The sequence below is a fragment of the Coturnix japonica genome, chromosome 1 (genome assembly GCF_054131305.1).
Source record: "Coturnix japonica strain WE chromosome 1, WE-NBRP24, whole genome shotgun sequence".
Taxonomy (NCBI): domain Eukaryota; kingdom Metazoa; phylum Chordata; class Aves; order Galliformes; family Phasianidae; genus Coturnix; species Coturnix japonica.
Genome location: NC_140663.1, coordinates 32,559,873 through 32,579,289, shown reverse-complemented (window position 1 = coordinate 32,579,289; position 19,417 = coordinate 32,559,873). Strand labels below are relative to the sequence as shown.

The 19,417-nt window shown below is 37.8% G+C and overlaps 1 protein-coding gene across 2 annotated transcripts in view; it reads right to left on the bottom strand.

Moving 5' to 3' along the window:
* Positions 1 to 553: 553 nt before the first annotated feature.
* Positions 554 to 19,417, bottom strand: part of LGR5 (leucine rich repeat containing G protein-coupled receptor 5) — a 78,778-nt gene continuing 59,914 nt past the window's right edge. Inside the window, exons 8-18 of one of the 2 annotated variants that reach the window (XM_015855892.2) lie at positions 17,185 to 17,256; positions 16,257 to 16,328; positions 16,088 to 16,156; positions 15,889 to 15,960; positions 13,984 to 14,049; positions 13,704 to 13,775; positions 12,689 to 12,760; positions 11,018 to 11,143; positions 6,764 to 6,909; positions 5,964 to 6,047; positions 554 to 4,421 (exon numbers count right to left, since the gene is read on the bottom strand). In XM_015855892.2, coding sequence (XP_015711378.2) covers positions 3,331 to 4,421; positions 5,964 to 6,047; positions 6,764 to 6,909; positions 11,018 to 11,143; positions 12,689 to 12,760; positions 13,704 to 13,775; positions 13,984 to 14,049; positions 15,889 to 15,960; positions 16,088 to 16,156; positions 16,257 to 16,328; positions 17,185 to 17,256 — 1,942 coding nt within the window. In that variant the 3' untranslated portion in view covers positions 554 to 3,330. Of the gene's footprint in view, positions 4,422 to 5,347; positions 5,499 to 5,963; positions 6,048 to 6,763; positions 6,910 to 11,017; positions 11,144 to 12,688; positions 12,761 to 13,703; positions 13,776 to 13,983; positions 14,050 to 15,888; positions 15,961 to 16,087; positions 16,157 to 16,256; positions 16,329 to 17,184; positions 17,257 to 19,417 lie in introns of those variants that run through there. The other variant, XM_085536875.1, reaches the window with a different exon arrangement.

The window sequence follows — 19,417 nt, the reverse complement described above, 5'->3', positions numbered from 1 at the left end:
ATGGTTTGTGTCTAGGGGACCATATGTGCACAATCAAACTATTTGCACAACAATCTTAGCTTTGCCAGATGAATGACCAGCTCTGCCTGCTACGTACGGCACTGGGGAGAAAATGAAGATGTATATGGAAGAATTTGCTGTCCTGCACACACCAGCAGCCAGTACAGCAGCCTCTCACATCCCGTGTGGCCCACAGAGGTCGGATGTCTACCAAGCAACCCGTGTACCTTCATTGTGTGACTTGGTGGATGCCTGTGTCACACAGTCTGAGCTGAGATGGCAGCCATCAGTGGTTGTCACTGAAATACAGACAGCAGGGACCAGAACATGGTTTTTTTTTCGTAGAAGATTCAGTCCATGCTGAAATGAAACACTGTTTTCCAATGTTGTTTTGCTCCCCAGGGCACACAGTGAGAGCACACAACCCTTCAGTTATACTTGGCCAAGAATTTTGGACACCTGGAGATGTTTGCATCAATATTAGAATATCTTGGGAAGGATTCATTGGTGATACACATGGTGTTGTGAGGTGTCAAGCCCTGATTAAATGCTCTTTACTGTGTAGACACATTTTATTACAACTGACATATGTTTGGAACACCGGTAGAAAAGAAAGCACATCATCTATTTACAATCACTACACATTTACATTATATTATTTACAGATAATGACTTTAGTAATATATTTGAGCAGAAAATATAGCAAATATCAATACGAAACTGTACAGGGCTTAATCTCATGTCCTATAGTGGAGTTGCATTTCACTGTAATAATAAATACAGTTCTATATTTACAAATTTTTACTTTAAAATCTATGAAATGAATTTTAACAATTTCAAGTTTAAAATATTTGATCAAAATATTTCAAACATGCTTATAAAAATAAGACATGGAGCCTTTAGGACTTTCTGCAAGCTAAAAAAGTTTTGATAAAAGAAGCTTTCTTTAACCAGTCTTTAGAATTATAACATTACTTTGATTCTCAAATCACTTCACAGACTTCTTAAATATAGCGAGCTGAAAGGAATTTCACTGACATTAAGCAGCGCAGCACAGACAGACCCCAGTTAAATTAAAGCTAAGTAAACATGATAATAGGTATTGTGCAATGGTTGACTGACCCTCTGTTTAATTCAAAGTGGTTTCAGGCATCATTCCCCAGCTGTATGCTGCACTGCTTCAAAACCCACAAGAGATAAAGGATTCCGATAAGTTCTCAGCTGACTTTATCATACATAATTTCAGCATTGGTTCATTTTTTTTTTTTTCCTGTCAGCCAAAGTCAACTGATGCCATCTGTAACTGCAAAACTGCAAATATGCCAGTGTGAGTGGACAAGAAAGCCAAGGCATATCCATTGCTGGCAACAGAGTCTTCACTGTGAAAATCCATCCTGTGGGTCCCAGAAAGTTGCATATACAGTAACACATGAACAACAGCGACCATCTGTAACTGATTTCCTTAATTACTGGGCTAGCCTAACTGTGGTAATGTTCAAAAATTAGTCTCATTCACCTAGAAGTTGAGTGGCCATTAACTGTGAAGTGATTACTGGGCTATTAAAGGTTACTCCTCTGGGAGCTATTTTTAACAAAACTGTGCACTTCCGTGTCATAAATGATCAGCTCACTTGAGCAAAATATGCCAGCTCTAAGAAAAGATGATTGGAAGCCTCTGATGGCTCAGCCAAGGTCAAAGACTGCTTGTCTTCTGGGCAAAGGAAGGGAGCTCTGTACACTTGGAAAAGGTCTGAAGTCTTCTCACCTAATTGCATGATGTGTAAATGTACACACATCATGATTCAGCAAAGTATTAACATATTACAATCAAGAGAGGTAACTCTATGTTAATCTAATCTAACCGACTCCTAAACTAATGCCATCAGGCATCCCTGAATTCCAATAGCTGCTCCAAAACCTTTTTAGGCAATGTATCCAATTTGAACTTCCTCAGTGACAGAGTTTTCGTTCCAAGCCGTGGCAAATTGTTCTACTTGGCAATGACCGTTACTGTCAGCAATTCACACCTTTATTTTTATGCTGTGTATACACACCTACCATCAGCCTCCATGGGATCTTACCAGATTCTTCTCCTCCTGACTTAGTCCTTTCTTTCAAATTTCTGTTTCCCAGAAGTAGCTACTTACAAACTGTGGTCAAGCTGCTTATTTGATAAGCTTTTCTTTTTTTTAAAAAATACATATATATATATATATTTGTGACATTCAAATGTTTTACTTTCCCAATGTTCTTTATAGCATGTGAATACAAAAACTGTCTGAAATATTCCTGTGGTGCTTGCATCAGTGCTAAGAACACGGATCACAAAACCTTCGCTCCTTCTTGTATTCCTGTACCTAACTATTAGTTGAAAAGACACAGAGACCTCCACATCTTCAACTAATGACCTGGAGAGGCTTTCTAGAAATGCTTGGAGCAGGCCTATCATTTTCATTCCTAGACGATTGACCTTACATCAGTGTTTTTGTATGAGTGCCTTTCATACCATTTATTTGTACTCAACACGCCAGTCTGCCTGTATTCGTGACCTTCTGCGTAGTATTTCCTACCCTCAAATTCTATGAGTGTCTAATCTGTCAGTATTACCAACAGTAATTCTATTGGCATGCTGGTAATTCATGACCAAATTGTGCAGAAGCTTAGGAAAAAAAATATTCATGTAGCAATGGCTTGCCATTTATGATTTCATTCTAAGTGCTTACCACGATTTTGATTAACTGCTTTTATGCTGTATATTAATTCTGTAGATTTTGCCAGCAATTCAAATAGTTTGTCATGTCAGACAACTTCTGAAAAACCAAACCCAGCAGCAGGTAAACTATTAAATGGACTTTATCAGTTGAACAAGGACCTTCATTGAAGTATATTCTGCAAAAACCTTTAGGTTTTCCAACAGGACTACACTTTCACTTAGATACCTTGCTGAACGAGGGCCACATGCAGGCGTTTATAAAAACAGACTTGGCACTGAATATCTATTATTAAGATCAAATTATATTAAGTAGGAAAAAATAACAAAAAAGCCATAACACGAAACAAACTGTGCCAGGTGGTGTGTTGAAGAAAAACATTACTGATTCAGCACAGTATTTTTGCTCTTGACCATCCACCTGCTCTTCATTCCAGCAGCTCTGAAACAGAAGGCTAAACTATTGGATTTTCAGCCTGCTGTGATTTTAGTCATCATCTGTTTTGTGGTGCATGTGACAGTAATTCAGAGGCAATCTCTAGCTTGAAAACACACACCCATACTTACTTTTGGGTTAAAAAATTTTGTAAACATAAATATTTTCTGCATTGCCGCTGAAACTAGCGACATGGAACAAATGCTACGGATGAAATATTGCAGCTTTCCGTCATTTGATAAGACGATGGCATGAGTGAATTGCTGGTAGGCATGTCGTATGATATGCTAGCACTTGTGAAGGTTACCAGTGCTTGTGTTGAGTCACAAGATTGTTTTTCTATGTCTTCTGAATTCACAGAGATCAGACTAGCATGTTTTGGTCTCCTCCATAAGAGAGTTTGCTTTCGCAAACTTCCCAAGTCTTCCTTGAAGTGTGGATTGAACAATATATAAAGGAGTGGGTTTAGACACGCAGGCAGTGGGACAATCACCAGCAGGATGGACTTTATCACTTCTGGGCTGATAAAGGTAAGATTTAGTAAGGAGGAAAAAGATAAGAAGGCCACAGGGCAATAGAGAATGCAATTAGTAAAAAGCAGCAAGGCTATATGTTTGACCATAGAGCAATCCCAAATATTGTCTAGTTCTCCCTTTTCTAAACTGCAGTAGAGCTTTGTATAAGCAATAGTCATTACCAGGAAACAAAGTGAGTTCAGCAATACTAGCGCTACCATGTAGCCCATAGCAGTGGGTTCTCCAAATGGTAATGGCAAACAAAGTGGAGAAACCCCATACTCACTCCCAGTGAGGAGAGGTATCACTGCAATGACTAATGCCAACATAAAACAAAAGAAAATGGCAATTTTTACACTAGCAATAGAGGATTTTGTTTCAAACTTTGTAGCATGCTTTATCGAGAAGGCACGCTCAAGCGCAGCCAGGGTAAGGAGGAAAATGGAAGCTTCTGAAGCAAAAATGGAGAGAAGACCAGTCATTTGACAACCAATTCCACTTTCCCACTGTGCTCCATACTGAGCAAAGCTACCAAAAGTTGATGCATCCACACTAGCCAGTACTCCACTGGAAAGACCCATCAAGGCATTTACAATACCTATTAGACCAATCAAAAGCTTTATGGAGGACATATACAATGGAGATTTGAAAACTGTAGCTGTCACCAGCGCATTGCAAACAAAGGTCAAACCAACGATGGTCCATACTCCAATTCTGATCAGCCAGCTACCAAACAGATGATCGCATGGTTTGAAGGGACCTGAAAAGACAAGGAAAAAAAAAAAAAAAAAGGAGAAAGGAAAACTCATGTAAAGTAAAACTTAATTTTTCACTTTGTTCTTAGTGTAGCCAAGCAGAGAATTTTACTCCAAAAGGAGATCTGGATGTTTTATCTTTCTTCTGTGTAATAACAAATCTCAATAACGCACTGCTTATATGCACGTTGCATGAGTCTGTCCCTCAACCTGAATATTCCATTTTTGTTTTCTTTTTTTTGATGTTTGTTTTTAATCTACTAGTACAAGTGCAGTGTGATTGCCATGAAAAATTCTTCAAGAAAGAAAAGGACAGCTACACCTTCCTTTTGCACTGACTATGGGCTTATATTTATGCAGAACACCAGGTGGGGCAACAGGAAGCTTCCCAGAAAAATCCTGAAGGCTTGCCTCTTCCATTAGTAACTGGATACATATTTTACTGTTGTTAAACTAGTAGCTGGAAGCCAAACTTTCCTCTGAAACTACTGACTGGATTTCTTACTTAGTGAATGGAACGTCCAGTTCGTAGTTTCAATGAATGCTGTGATGTGAAGCTGAAAAAGATCTCTCTTGCTAAACTAGAACAAGTTGCTAATGAGTCCTGGTGAAGTTTGATGTAATGGATATAGACAGATACACTTTGGCTGCCTAACAGCATGTCATTACACAGACCCAGACCCCTTTGCAGTGTCTATTCAGAGAAGTGCTTTGCTCTTCATTTTCTTATCCTCACTGATTGTATGAGGTGACTCTGACCTTTTAAAGCTAAAGGCCAGACTTACTTTTCAACATCCAGCGCAAGAGGAAGAAAACTTTAATACATGGAGAGTTAGAAAGAATAGAAAATCTCTCTTTGAACAAATAAATTCTGAATAAATTCAGGATGATTTTTTTAATCTTTTGTCAAGAATCTGGCATGGATCCTTAAAGGCAAGTTGTTGAGAATGAAAAATGTGGGTGCCATCTTTAAGTTTGTCATCATCTCCATCATTCTCACTGAAGTAATGCATACTAAATATCCCATCTTCAAAAGACAAATGCACTGTTATCTACTAGTTTGGACTGAGATCCTATGAGATCTGGGAAAATTCCATTTAGAAGAAAAAAAGAATGAAAAAAAAAGAAGAAAAAAAGGAAGAAAAGAAGAATTATTTCAGCTTTGCAAAGGTAAGAGAAAGCAAAGATTCTGTTCTACTATTATCTGTTTCTTGGCAGAAGTGAACCTTTGCTTTCTTGTCCCATTCATAAGGGGACCAGTACCTCTGAAAAGGAAAAGAGAGAGGATCTGCCATAGAACTGTGTGAAATTTCTGGTACATTCATAGATGAATTCAGTATCTGCAGAGTTTTCCAGACTTCTGTGCAGAATTTTGTATTACTGTACAACACATTACTGCACATACATTGTACCCATCCTAGTTTCAGATTCAGAGTTCGGTATTGAATTTAAAATATCCGGTAATATTGCTCTTAGATTCCCTGTTACTGCATCTAAAATATCCAGTAACATTGCTCTTAGATTCCCATCTTTTGGCAGTTCTATACCTGGAGAAGGCGAACATTGCACTGAATGATGAGCTTTCAAATCTTCTTCAAAGTCGAGAAGAAAATCTTCAAAGTCACGCTCGTCTGTGGGGGAGAAAATACTCAGATTTGACACTGCATTTTTCAGGAATATTTCTTTTTGTGCAAGCTGCAGAAAAGTCCTGGGTATTTAAGGCCTATTCTCATCTCTCTGCCTGCCAAACTGTAAGCAGAAGCAGATGCATTATGCTTCCTTGGTTCTACACAGGATTACTTAAAAAGCTGGCATCATCACTTCTCTGAAAACAATCACTTTCAGAAAGGTGCTTTCTCCTTTATTTGCACTGTGACAACTGTGTAGGAAGGAGTTAAAAATACAAATTCCGCTGTTGTGCCCCTCTATTAAGATTTAACCCAGGTTCTTGCGTTTCTTTGTGTGTCATTGATCCAGCATGTACTCTTGGCTCTGTTCTTGTTGGAACTAGCCCTGAACTCTGAGACCTACTAGTCTTCAGGAGTGGAGACAGCACAGTAGGTTGGTATAACATGTATGCATGCATTTACATGACAAGTCAAATAACAGAACTTCTGATGAAGGGGGAGAAAAATAAATTTCTGCTCTGGAGAACAGATGCACTCTTGGTACCTGACAAAATGAGTTCCCTGAGCATAGGAACGCTCAAATAATATATTGTCAGGCAAGAGAGGAAGAGGCTGCCTCTGTGACTGTGAAAGAGTATTGGATAAGATTAAAATCGCAGGCTGCTCACGTGAAAAACCACAACCTTCAGGGAGATTCAAAAATGAAAGGTAACAGTTACCTTGAATTTGTAACAACCCAACATCCTTCCTGGGAAAATCATCAGTGCTGCTATTCTCATCTTTGTTCCATTGGCTGGAGATTTTGTAGTGGCTCTCACAAGCTCCGAAGGCACAACACTGATAAGCATATGGCATTTCCATGACCCTGTAGAAGAACATTGAAATATACCATGATATTGGCATAGAGTACCAGCTACTTCAGTGTACTTCTCTCTAATGTTAGTGCAAATGAACTTGGTTAAATAGCCAGAATTGAAAGTAAAAATATTTATGAGTAAAAAATCAATCATGATGATACAAACTGAAGATTCACAGATAGAATTCCCCACCAGAAATGTAGATGATTTCTAGGGTACTTGTAGTAAAGGCCCAGAGAAATTTCTTACATGTTTTCATGGGAGATATTGAAGTAGAAGACATGACTTTTACTCTTGAGTGAATGTTACTCTGAGAGTTCCATTTCTACTTTGCCTTTTAATAGTTTTTCAGTGTAACTCAGCGCTTTCTCCGTGTTACTTTCTTAATGGTTTCTTTTAAAAAACCAAAAGATCATCACAGAATCACAGAATCACACAGAATCACAGAATGACCCGGGTTGGAAGGGACCTCAAGGATCATGTAGTTCCAACCCCCCTGCCTAGCAGGGCCACCAAACATACACATTTACTAGATCAGGTTGCCCAGAGCCCTGTCCAACCTGATCTTGAGCACCTCCAAGGACGGGGCATCCACAACCTCCCTGGGCAGCCTGTTCCAGGACCTAACCACTCTCTTAGTAAAGAACTTCCCCCTAACGTCCAACCTAAATCTTCCCTCTTTTAACTTAAAACCATTTCCCCTAGTCCTGCTATTATCAGCCTTTTCGAAGAGTTTCGAATCATGACTGTGCCTAACCTCTCTAACAGGCAGAACAAAAATCTCATTTCCCAAATGGAATTTCTCCAGTTTTGGGAAATAAGATCTATTTTTGGATTCATATTTTATGTCTCCACATCAAATACTTTTCATAGTAAAATGGCAACAAGAAGATTGCCTTTTGTATTCAGACCGAGAAAGTAGTGTTCTGAACTGAAAGGTGAATGAATCACAAATGCAGCATATTTATTAATTGTCACAGGAATGAGCACAGACGTTGAAGGACACTGGATGGTCATTCCTCATTTCTTTAGTAAAACTGGAATTCCTAACACAAAAATGGGTACTGGCGTTTTTCAAAGATGGTGAGGTTTTCTATTGCCAGAAAATTACTGACTTCCAGTATGTTTTCAAATCCATTTCTTTGTGGATGTGCAATTTCTGGGGTAGTATGGAAGAACTACATATATACAACTTCTAAAGGCTACTCCTTCTGTTCTTGATGTATACTTTATGCGCTGGAATTAAAGACATTTAATCTGCAGATCCCCAGTAGTAACATAGAGAAACCTAACAATTCAACTTAATTTCAAGAGACCAATAAACCTTCAGAGGCAAAGATGTGACTAAATGTTATTCTGACTTAAATTAAGAAGAACAAAATAAAATTATATCTTACTACCAGGTTACTTTCAAGAAATCAGTCATGTAAATTAAACAAAAACAAAAACAAATAAAAACCAACACAAAACACTTCAGAAAAGGAAACGCTGAAATTCCTATGGGGTGATCACTGCAACAATTGGTGTTAAACCTTTTGAAGTCATTAATAGAGATGTGGAAATAGCTAGTGGGTGTTTTAGGTTCAAGAAGTGAAAGCAAGGAGCTGCAGAGAGCAGTGAGGTCAGCCTCCTCTTCTCCAAGCTGGGCAGCCCAGTGCCCTCAGCTTCTCCTCATGGGACATACTCTCCAGCCCTGCTACCTGCTTTGTTACTCTATTCTGGATGTTTCCAAGGACTTTAATGTCCTTGTATTGTGGAGCCCAGAGCTGTGCACAGTACTCAAGAAGGGGCTGTACTAACGCTTCCTGATTTTAGATCAAACAGCAGGGAACACAAGGTTGTTTTCCACCTCACAAAGGTGCAGGGTTGGTTGATGGTGAATGGGAATGCACAGTTATGACAGATGGAGCTAGTTTCTGAGCTCTTTACAGCACTGAATCAAAGCATCAGATAAAGAGGGAAGGAGTGGTTGGCAGCCTGACTTTACTTCCTCATAGCTTGCTAAGGCAAGCTGGGCTCGGCTCTTTGAGCATTCTTGAGCCATTGCTGAAGGTGGGGCAGATGATGCTCAGCTCTTTGATGTGTTTGTGTATTGAACAGCAATGATCCATTTAGATGAGCAAGAAGCTTTTATACAGGAATTTGTCTTTAATGCTGTAACCAGTGCCTAGTTCCAACAATTAGAAAGGGTGAAATTTCATTTTGTTTCAGATCTCTGTTTAAGTTGGTGCTTCATGCACTGTCTGCAATGATGCTGCATGAAGTCCTAGCCTCGTTTTAATGTATGGTACAAGTCCTGCAGGATCCAGGATAGGATTTTACCCTATTCTATCCTGAATGGATATACTTTGCTCTTACAGATGTTAATCAGCTCTAGATATATCAGACATACTTCTTATATCTTTTTAAAGAAGTAAGCCATTGCCTGACACATCCTTTTTAATTACTCATTCCAACTAAACACACTGTAGTTGCATTTTAGCAATATATATGTAATTTATTTAGTGAAAAAAAACAAACACATTAAGTATAGTATCGATAAAAGAATTCAAAAAATTTTAGCTGTACAATTCAGTTAAACAGCAAATGGTTCTAGGACCACTGCAGGTATATACATGGTCTCTATATTTTCATATGTTTATATGTCCATATCTATGGACTATATGTTTTCTATTTTGGAATTATCACCTGCCTCAACATGTTGGCAAGGTCATTGAGAGAAGAAAAACAGGCAGAAGCTCAGGCTCAGACATTCACAACTTTATATGGTACTTGCTTCTTAACCTCTGAGACTCATTTGAAGACTTACATAAGGCCTCTAGTACTTTGAACATTTATGTTATAAAGTAGTTTCACACACTAGCCAATCTCCTCTGTGACAGACTACAAATACTGAGTATATTAAGTCTTTTAAAGCACATGACCCTTGAATCATTTTTGCAGCTCTTCTCTCTATTTATATTAACATACCATCATAGAAGTACTCCAGTGTGGTTCTATCCAGTGCTTTATTCAAACATTTAATCATCTACCTACTTCTGCTCATGACACCTTTATTTGTAACTACACAAACTCCAGTCCTTTCCATCAGTAGCACATCTTCTTGAGTTGTCTGTACATAATGACTTATGGAACTCTTCCAGCGCAAAATGCAAATCTAGTGAGGATATAAGAATGGAGCATTCCTTGCAGACTTTCAAATCTGTATGGACATAGGCCTGGGCAATTGGCGCCAGGTGGCTCTGCTTGAGCAGGAGGTTGGGCTAAATGACATCCAGAGTTCCCTTCTCATCTGTACCACTCTGTAATTCTGTAATTACATTCATACTGTTGAACTGTTTTCAATTTTATGGTATCAAAAATTTTATATTAAAGTGAAGAAAAAAATATTTTTCAGTTTGTATCCTCCAATTAAAACATGAAAATCAAGGGAAAGTTAAGGGACACCCCACAGATTCCTGAAATCAGAGGCAAAATTATTTACTGTGACTTCTCTGTGGTCATGCAGTGACTGGCAGTGCTGTGAATAATCTCTAGACAACATTACCTTCTCGTTTCACAAAACGAGTAGAAAATTATTAGCATCAAAATGTTTAAGTAATATGGCAAAATTTTGGGGGGTGGTTGGACTCAATGATCTCTTGATGTCCCCTCTAAGGCCTGCAATTGCATCATTCTATGGCTCTGTGTTATCTAAATCTTAAACAAAATACTACAGAAACAAAAATGGCCAAATATCTTGAAACATCAGTAGCGTATTTTTGGTATTTACTGAGTTCTCTCTAAACACAAGGGAAATTCTGTAAGCACAGGCCAAGAGAAAGACATATCACTAAGGTGCTAGCAATATTGCTTTAACAGCTTTTGAAACATATCACCAGGAAGCAGATGTGGCTCATATTAACCAAGTACTGGGGTTAATATTTCAAAACACTTCAGTTTCTTCAGTTAAAAGTGAGCACAATAAAATAAGACTATCATTTTTATCATATTTGCTTTGGTTTTAATAGCACAGATCAAAGACTGACAATATGAAACAACATGCGTTACACACTGACACACCTTCCACTGCACATGAACACAAATGTAGCTTATTAGTTTTAATGACATACTCACTTGAGTTCAGGAAAATTGTCAGATGATATCAAACTTTGTAGTGCATGATTTCCTGTTAATTTTAAATGAGTTAAACCATGTAGCCCCGTCACAGGAAAAGAGGACAAAAGGTTGGATGACACATCCCTGCATAACAGCAAATAAAAATCAGCTTACGGGTTCTCTTTTAATTCAGTACTAGAAGTGTCATGTTGGAAAAACAGGCTGTAGTTTTCCAAACCGATCTAAAACAACCATGTTATACACAAGTCTCAGTCAACAGAGCAAAACCGCAACAGCACTCAGGAGTATACACCTATATTTACAGCAGAAAGCTAACAGTGATCAAGGGAAGATGGTAAAGTAAGCAAAGGCAGAAGTTCAGATGCATTCTGTTTTCTATAACTCCCTCTCCCTTCCACTTAGTCAGTAAGCTGTTTCAGTCCTCTTCATGTAGCAGTCTACACTGCAATACTTAAGACGGTCAGTGCTTGAGAAGAAGAAAAGAGAGTCTGATGCCACTGGCATGTTTTTATGGGCGGACTATAGTTCTTGTCCCTTGGACATCTAAATCTAAAGGGCTAGTCATAAAATAGGAGACTTGTTGATGTACTGGTCTTCTACATTTTTATGTTTAATGTGCGTGTACTTTTGCATGCATATGTCCTACTGCTCACAACATAGTTAAATACCAAAGGTGAAATTCTGGTCCAACTGAATTGCTGAACTCTACCATGACTTCATTCAGATGAGGGCTACAGAAGTGGCATTTCAGGTAACACTTGGTACAATGGTTTATGTGTGTGGTTTATGTTCAAAGGGTTTTTCTGTGCTACTGAACAAAGGCAGAATTTATTGCTGGCAGCATGACGTTCCCATACTCCTGCAAGAAAGCACTAAGGAGGATCCCTCAAAAAGGATGCCATAGGCAATATTCTCCTCATGGACATTTTCCAGTCCACCATTCAGAGGGGTGGCCTAGTCCATCAAAAGAAATTAATGCCTCTTTTCAAATGTTTCTTTCCTGTAACTCCCCAATCAAACTCCTGGATTATCTGTGATCAGACACCTGTCAGCATGCATTTGTGAACAACTGAAGAGCAAGGTAACTCCAGAGGAATTCTCTTTCATGTTGTCCCCAAGGATACACCCCAGGGATTCACCTTATAGAGATATTGCAATTATAGTGAGAAGAAGGAAAAAGTAAAGACAGAAGTGCTTATAAGACCTGCAAAATTGGATTTTTGGTGTTTTGTCCATGAACTACTCTGACTGAAGGTACTAAAGAAGAAAAACTATTCCATGCAATGAGAAACAATGTTTGTAATTTAATTTTAAATCAATTTCCTTAGTTTTGATATGTGAATAATAAGGCATCCGCCCCACTGTTAAAAGGCAGTAAAGGACTAATAAATTGAAAGAAGAATGACAGATAGATACACTGATATGTTTCATGGAGCCCTAATCACCATGATTACACTCAGTGGTACATGCAGCTTTGCCATAATACCTATGGGAGTTGGTGAAGTACAAGAAAGCAGACATTTAGATACAGATCTGAGAGACCAGAAGATTAGAACAGAGACAGCCTCTATTTCTGCCGAGTGGGGCAATTAACAAGTTACCAGTGCTTTGTATGCTCTTGCAAGAAAAATGTTAACATTTAAATGTAGAAGATATATAAATACTTACAGTTTGATCAGAGATGGTAAAGAGGAGAAGGCACTGGGGTGAATAATTTTAATTTTGTTCCAAGCTAAATCCCTACAAGAAAAGTGAGTGGAAAATTACATACCCACTGAGTGAATATGGAAGTTTTCATACACTTGATTAGGGTGCCTAAATATAAAAAAGGTATGAATTATATGCAAATATTTTCAATAAACTTCTGCAAATCTCATGCTGCAAAATCTTATTGAAATTTTAAACATTATGTTAGTCAGCTAATGGTGTTAGTTACTTACGTGACAACGTTCTCTAAGACTTCTTAATGCCCCTTACAGTCTAACTCAGTTGTTTTCAGTCTGCTTCAGTTTCCCAAGGCAGCAGAAAGAGGAGTGAGATATACACAGACTACTTCTAAGAGGCCCTTATGATATGGCTAGTAACAGCAAATCCATTGTCAATAGATTTAACTTTTTAGCCACAAACTTCACTACGCAGGAAAAACTGAAATGAATAAAAGTAGCTACATACTGTATTATGTATGTACTGGCTCGATCCTGCAAATACTCATTAGTAATTGCTCTACAGAATTATTCTTCAGTGTCTGTATGAACACTGGAAACATATGTAAGTTTGGAATTTACGATGGCTGCTCTGAAATTAATACCTCCTATTTTATTAATTTGGCCCATGCAATCAGAAGTGGATGTTGGTGGTACAGCAGTAGAGGCTGAACCTTCCCACCGATGTTCCATTACATTTTGCTGCTGTGTGACAGCCTCTATCATAAATATTTAGAAGCAACAGCTTTTATATCTGTAAGTTTGCATGTTTGAATTCACTGTTCATAGACAAAACTTAACAGTGTTTATTCTGCTTTCAAAATTACAGCTTAATGGATGAAAGATCAAAGTGAGGAGAAGTAGAAATAAGGATTTCTTGTGGCAGACAGTGGACAGACAGTGAATAGACAGTGAATAGATAGCGAATATACCCCATGTGTTTGAGCACCAAGGTGAACCACCATTAGTGTTGTACTCACAGAGAACGAAGAGAAGCCAGCTGCCGGAATGTATCTGCTTTGATTTCATCAATTTCATTATGATGCAAGTCACTGAAACAGTAATAAAAATTCTGTCAGTTTGAAAGGTACCCAGAAGACACTAGGCAGTATTGTAGACCACTTATGATCCACTCCAGTACATTGTAAGGGTACGTATTTGGGTATGTGAAACTGGTCAGCAGTAACTGAATTAATGATGCTTAAGCAAATTCTATCTAGATGCCTCTTTTTAGGCATTTTAGGATAGTTTGAAGCTTACATTTTTTGTAGCTTTCTACATGCAGTAAAGCAGGGTAAATCTTCCAGCAGATTATAAGACAGATCTCTGTAATATACAAGAAAAGAAAAGATTAACATTCAGTGTAATGCTCTCTTCAGGCTCAAGCAAAAATAACCTATTTTACAGGAGAATAGAAATGAGCAGACTCAGTTATTATCTCTCATCTGTCAGCTTTTAATTTCTAACTGAGGGGATAAGGAAAGATATATTAACTTCAGATACTGCTTTTGCAAATTCCTTGCATTGTCTGTCAGTTTCCTGCTGAAGTGCAGACTTCTGAGTGTTTTACAGTAACAGTGTTGGCTGTCTGCTTATAGGGAGCACTGGCTTTGCATCACAGACTTCATCTTCATCATATTAAACTTCTGATAAATATTTAAGCCATTTAAAATGCACTGATAAATATATATTTACAAATATGTTAAACGTATATTTATATTTTGTCTGAGAATACCCTATATTTTTCTGGCAGCAATGACAATGGACTGCAATTAGTTTTCAGTTCTACGTGTTTAAGCGGTATTGCCTCGGATTCTTAGAACTGTTACATCTTATAACTGAGTGCTGTGGTTAAAGATATGAGAACTAACTTTGAAATCAATCACTACACAAGGAAAAAAAGCTCTTAAAAAGACCTGAGCCAAAACTCAACAAATTACAGAATAACTGAAACATCTGGACTGATTTATAGTATAATCTAACTAATCAAAAACAAGCCCAGGCAATTTGCAGAAATTGGAGGGGGGAAAAAAAAGGAAGAAAAGAACTAAACACCCCTCTCCTACCCACTCTCAATAGTCTCATCATATATATATATGTATATGTGTATGTATAGAGATATATATATATACATCTTGTTTGGGGAAAACTGAATCTGAATTTTGCTGGTGGAAAGAATACAGAATTAAACTTACACGTATAATTACAAAAAATGTCTTTTCCCCGTAGTTATTTAATAAGTAAAAGAGTAATCTACTTTCATCCCTACTTCCAGTCCTTTAAAACTGAATCATATTGACCAATGCTTTCCTGGAAAAAAAATTATCTTCCCCTTTACTATTCTGACTGTTTTGTAGATTCTATGTTTGACTTGTGAAAATGGTGCAAGTAATGACAGTGTGGGATTCTACTGAGTCCATCAACTACATATTAATTTTTCTGGAAATGTTAATGACATCCACACTGGTATTCAAATCGTGTGCTATAATTAGTCCTATTTCGATGTTGGCCAGAGAAGCAATACAAAATACATTCCTAGTGATGTAATACATAGAGGAAAGTGTTGGCTGATTCTCAAAGAAGCAGACACAGTGATTACTTTCGTTAGTGATTAAGCAAACCCCAAGGACATTTCCAAGCTAAAATAATATTGGATATTTAGAACTATGCCCCAACAATGCCAAGTAACAGTCTATCAAAATTTCAGTCAACTACTTAAGTCTGTCTGGAGGAGAATCTAAAAGAGAAACACGAAAAGCGCTCAAAGCTAAACTCCTTACACAGATATAATTTCCATTCACTTCACTGAGTTATCTGCCTCATAAAGGAAACAGAAGTGCTATAGGAGAAACAGAATTAATGAAAATGAAGTCAATGAATGTAGCTCTGATTTTTTAAAACACAATCATGAACCATTTTAGCATCTCCTAAAAACGTGAGGATTAATGACCTTTTTCAGTAATGAACTGGAAATACTAACTCCTATGTGGAATACGAACTGTTGGAGGATGGCATTTTTGAGTAACACTTGGGATTTGCTCCCTGCTCTGATTTCTATGTGATACACAAAAATAGCAGCAGTGGGGTAATTCTGAAATCATAATGATTTCATTTGTTCATTAATCTTTTTTATTAATGTAAATTACTTATCATACTGAAACGTACAGCACTTGGAGATTAGGCAACTGGTCACAAGCTGATCTGGGGAGAGAGGTGATCTGTGCTCCTGTGAGTGTCCTGTTGAGAGAATTCATAAAACAATAATAATTTTAAAAGATTGCAAAACAAATGCTTATTTTTGGGACATTCTTTAGAGTCAATATCAAAAATATAAACCAAATCAAAATACTCCTCTACTACTTACAAACTCTCCAGACTTGTAGTCCCAGTCAGATCAGGAAACTCTGTTATCTGTGAGGCACCATTTAAAGTCCTAGAATTTAAAACATCATTTCAATACAACTGCAATAAGGAATTTGAGGGACACCTCTAAAGTGGCAACTAAAGACAGATAAAATAAATTAAACACATACAGAGTTCTGAGTTCTGGTAAGTTTTGAAAAGCAGATTTTCCAACAAGCTGGATGGGGTTATCATAAAAATGTCTGCAAAAAGAGAGCAAAAAAAGACATTTTATATGTGTTATATACACAGTGATATACAAATAACACATACACAAACATTGATATACAGATAACACATACACAAAATATTACATGGAATATTTTAAAAGATTCAAAACACTCTATGATTATACTACATACAAATGAGTAATCTCTGTATGCTCATAGACATTTTGTGCACCTGTGGGCCTTTTCTCACCTGCTAGCCTATGTCCATCAAGTATGTTTTTAATCCTGAAGTATTCATTTTCCCTGTATTTAAAAGAAGAAGCCTGCCATTCCCTCTTTCTCCCAGAAAGATTAAAACTCAAAGATGAAGAACTTTGCTATGACATATGGCAAAGTTGATGGATGAAGAAATCAGAACTTCACATATGTGGAGGACGTTGTCCATCCACAGCAGTTGAGTACCATTGCACTTGTAAGGAGTACAACTTTTGATTACAAAAATATACTGCTCAAAACGTGTGGCTGTTTTTCTTACATTTATTTTACAATTTCTTATATTGAGGTTTGTCAGCTAAATGTATTCTCATGTAAAATAACGGAATCCATCATGAATAATTTTTCTATCATCTATGTTACCAGCAACAATAAGAAACCCATGAAGGGTTGGTAGTTCAACTGAAAGTTCAACAATGAAGTTGTGGTACTCACTCCCTTTAAATAGGGTACGCAAATTGCTACACTTTTCATAAGGCTAGAAAAATATAAGCTTGTTCACCTGCATTATTATGTGCATTCACAAGCAGATCTATTAGACAGATAGCAACAAACATGGTACTCAAGACCATATTCTCTAACACAAAGTGTCACTGAATAAACTATTACCACTTACATTGTAATAAGTGATGGATTACCTACAAATGCACGCTCAGGTATTGACTTGATGTTGTTGCTATGAAATCCTCTACAAAGCAAAAATAATGGTTTACAAAGTAAAGAAAAGGAAAAAGAATGTAATGTAAATATTGACACTAAATAGCACATATTTAGCACATATTAGCACATATTGAATGTACCCCCCAATCCATTTATTCATTTGCAGCTATTTCATTTGCTGTGATAATAATGAATTACATAAATTTATAAGGTAAATGATTTTACACATTATATATGTATAATGTATGAGTCTCCCACAACCACATTGTTGTTGAAATATTTTAGATGTAGACATGAACAAACTGTCCAATGTGCCCACTGGATAGGGGGCCAAAACTTGGTCTCGTCATTAATTACTGGATTTTATTCATATGAGTACTTCTCCATTGTGAAAAACAAAAGAAACAACCAAGGTTTCAAAAGAACAATGATGATTTGTGTGGGAAACTCCCATTAGTTCAGTCGGGTATGAAAACGGCTTCCCAGATTAAATTTATATATTTAGAAAGCCTCAAATTGTTCACTGATGCAAGCACACTTGGTCATTACTTCAACAGGTTCCACATTACTGGTTTCACTTGTTTAGTCACCGTGCTACTGCTGATGAGACAGAACAAGGCTCTAAATCCCTTGTTCTTCTGCACGCCATAAAAACTGCATCCATGCAGACACAGATTCCAAGCAATATGAGGATACCGTTTCATCTAGAAGCAGTGAACAGACTGGTTTTGTGGATGTATTGAATGGGATTCCTTGTATGGAGAAAAGCAAAGGAAATGGCACAACTGCTTCCTGGGGCAGTGTCTGGACTCTCCTCACCACTGACATGGTCAAAGTGTGGGAGCAGTTCCATCATCAGCCAAAAGGAAATTGCAGTGCATTTCTGTAAAACAGAGTCTACAGCACTTCTGAGGTGACTGGGAGAGAGAGTGATCATGGCTGTAGCCTGTACCCTGTGCACTGCACCTCATATGAACCAAAGGTAAGTTACTGCCTGTTAGTTCACATACTGAGAAAAAGAGTTTAAATCTATCTGTACTCCTGGGTAAGGACACTATAGTAAGGCCACACTGGGAAAAATGCTTCAAAGGCATCTTCAAAACCTAACATCTATATCCACTGTGGAGAGAGAACAGCCCCTACAGCTGAGATAACCAAGGGCAGAGCATCTGGGACTGGTATAGCTCTGACTTGATGGCTCACTGTCTCTAAGACAAGAAGAAAAAAAAAGAGAGAGAGAAAAAAAAGCCATATTCTGTGTTTTCAGTCCAAGCACAAATTCTGAGAGAGAAGAGGTCTGACCCAGAACATCTTAGTAATGTAGCCCTGCAATAAAGTGAACCTTTGTGGACCCTGGTTCCTTTTGGCGAGAACAGAAGGAATCCTGTGGGAGATACCTCATGCTTTTATGATCAGCTTCCAGGGCCCAAGCAAAACACTGCTGTACATGGTCAAGTTCTGTGCTGGATTTAGGAATTCAGGTTACAATTTCACACTCCAAAGATTTTCTGAGCAGGGGAGATCAGCTGCCACAAGCAGTTTGATACCTAGACGTGAGATCTTATGGGGTCCAGAAATCTCAAGCACATCAGGCAGTTTGCTGGACTGGGCAAGGTGCATTTGCTGCAAACCTAGGTTGTCCACGTTTGGCTACTGACTCCAGAGGTCAGGAAAAAGGCAGTAATTCAAGGCCACTGGTTTTCAAGCCAATTATTTTAGGTCTCAGGAGGCAGAACAGCAGCTGAGAGTAGCTGGACTGAGAAACTCACAGCCCCACAGAGCCACACTTTTGGGTAGCACAGGAGGCACTGAGCTGGAGCCAACACTACTTGGGGATTCCCCACTTCCAAAAAAATCCCAGCCACGTAAAGTGGCTTTATTGATGGTTTATGATGCACTAATACTACACCAGTGTCCAGTTTTTACCTAGGTTTTGTAAAATCTACACCGATGGCACATGTAGATGGCAATTACTTCAAACTGAAAGAACTATGTATGTATACAATGTTGTACACATCATGTTTACAATGTGTGAATATTTCATTCATTCTTTTATAACTCAGCTGTTTCTCACAATAAACTTGGCCGGCTTCATTTCAGCGTTGACATTATTTTACAGAAACTATGTCTGTGCATCCACAAGTGTTTTGTTTACAATACTACAAAAGACTATTTAAGTTGAAAAGAGA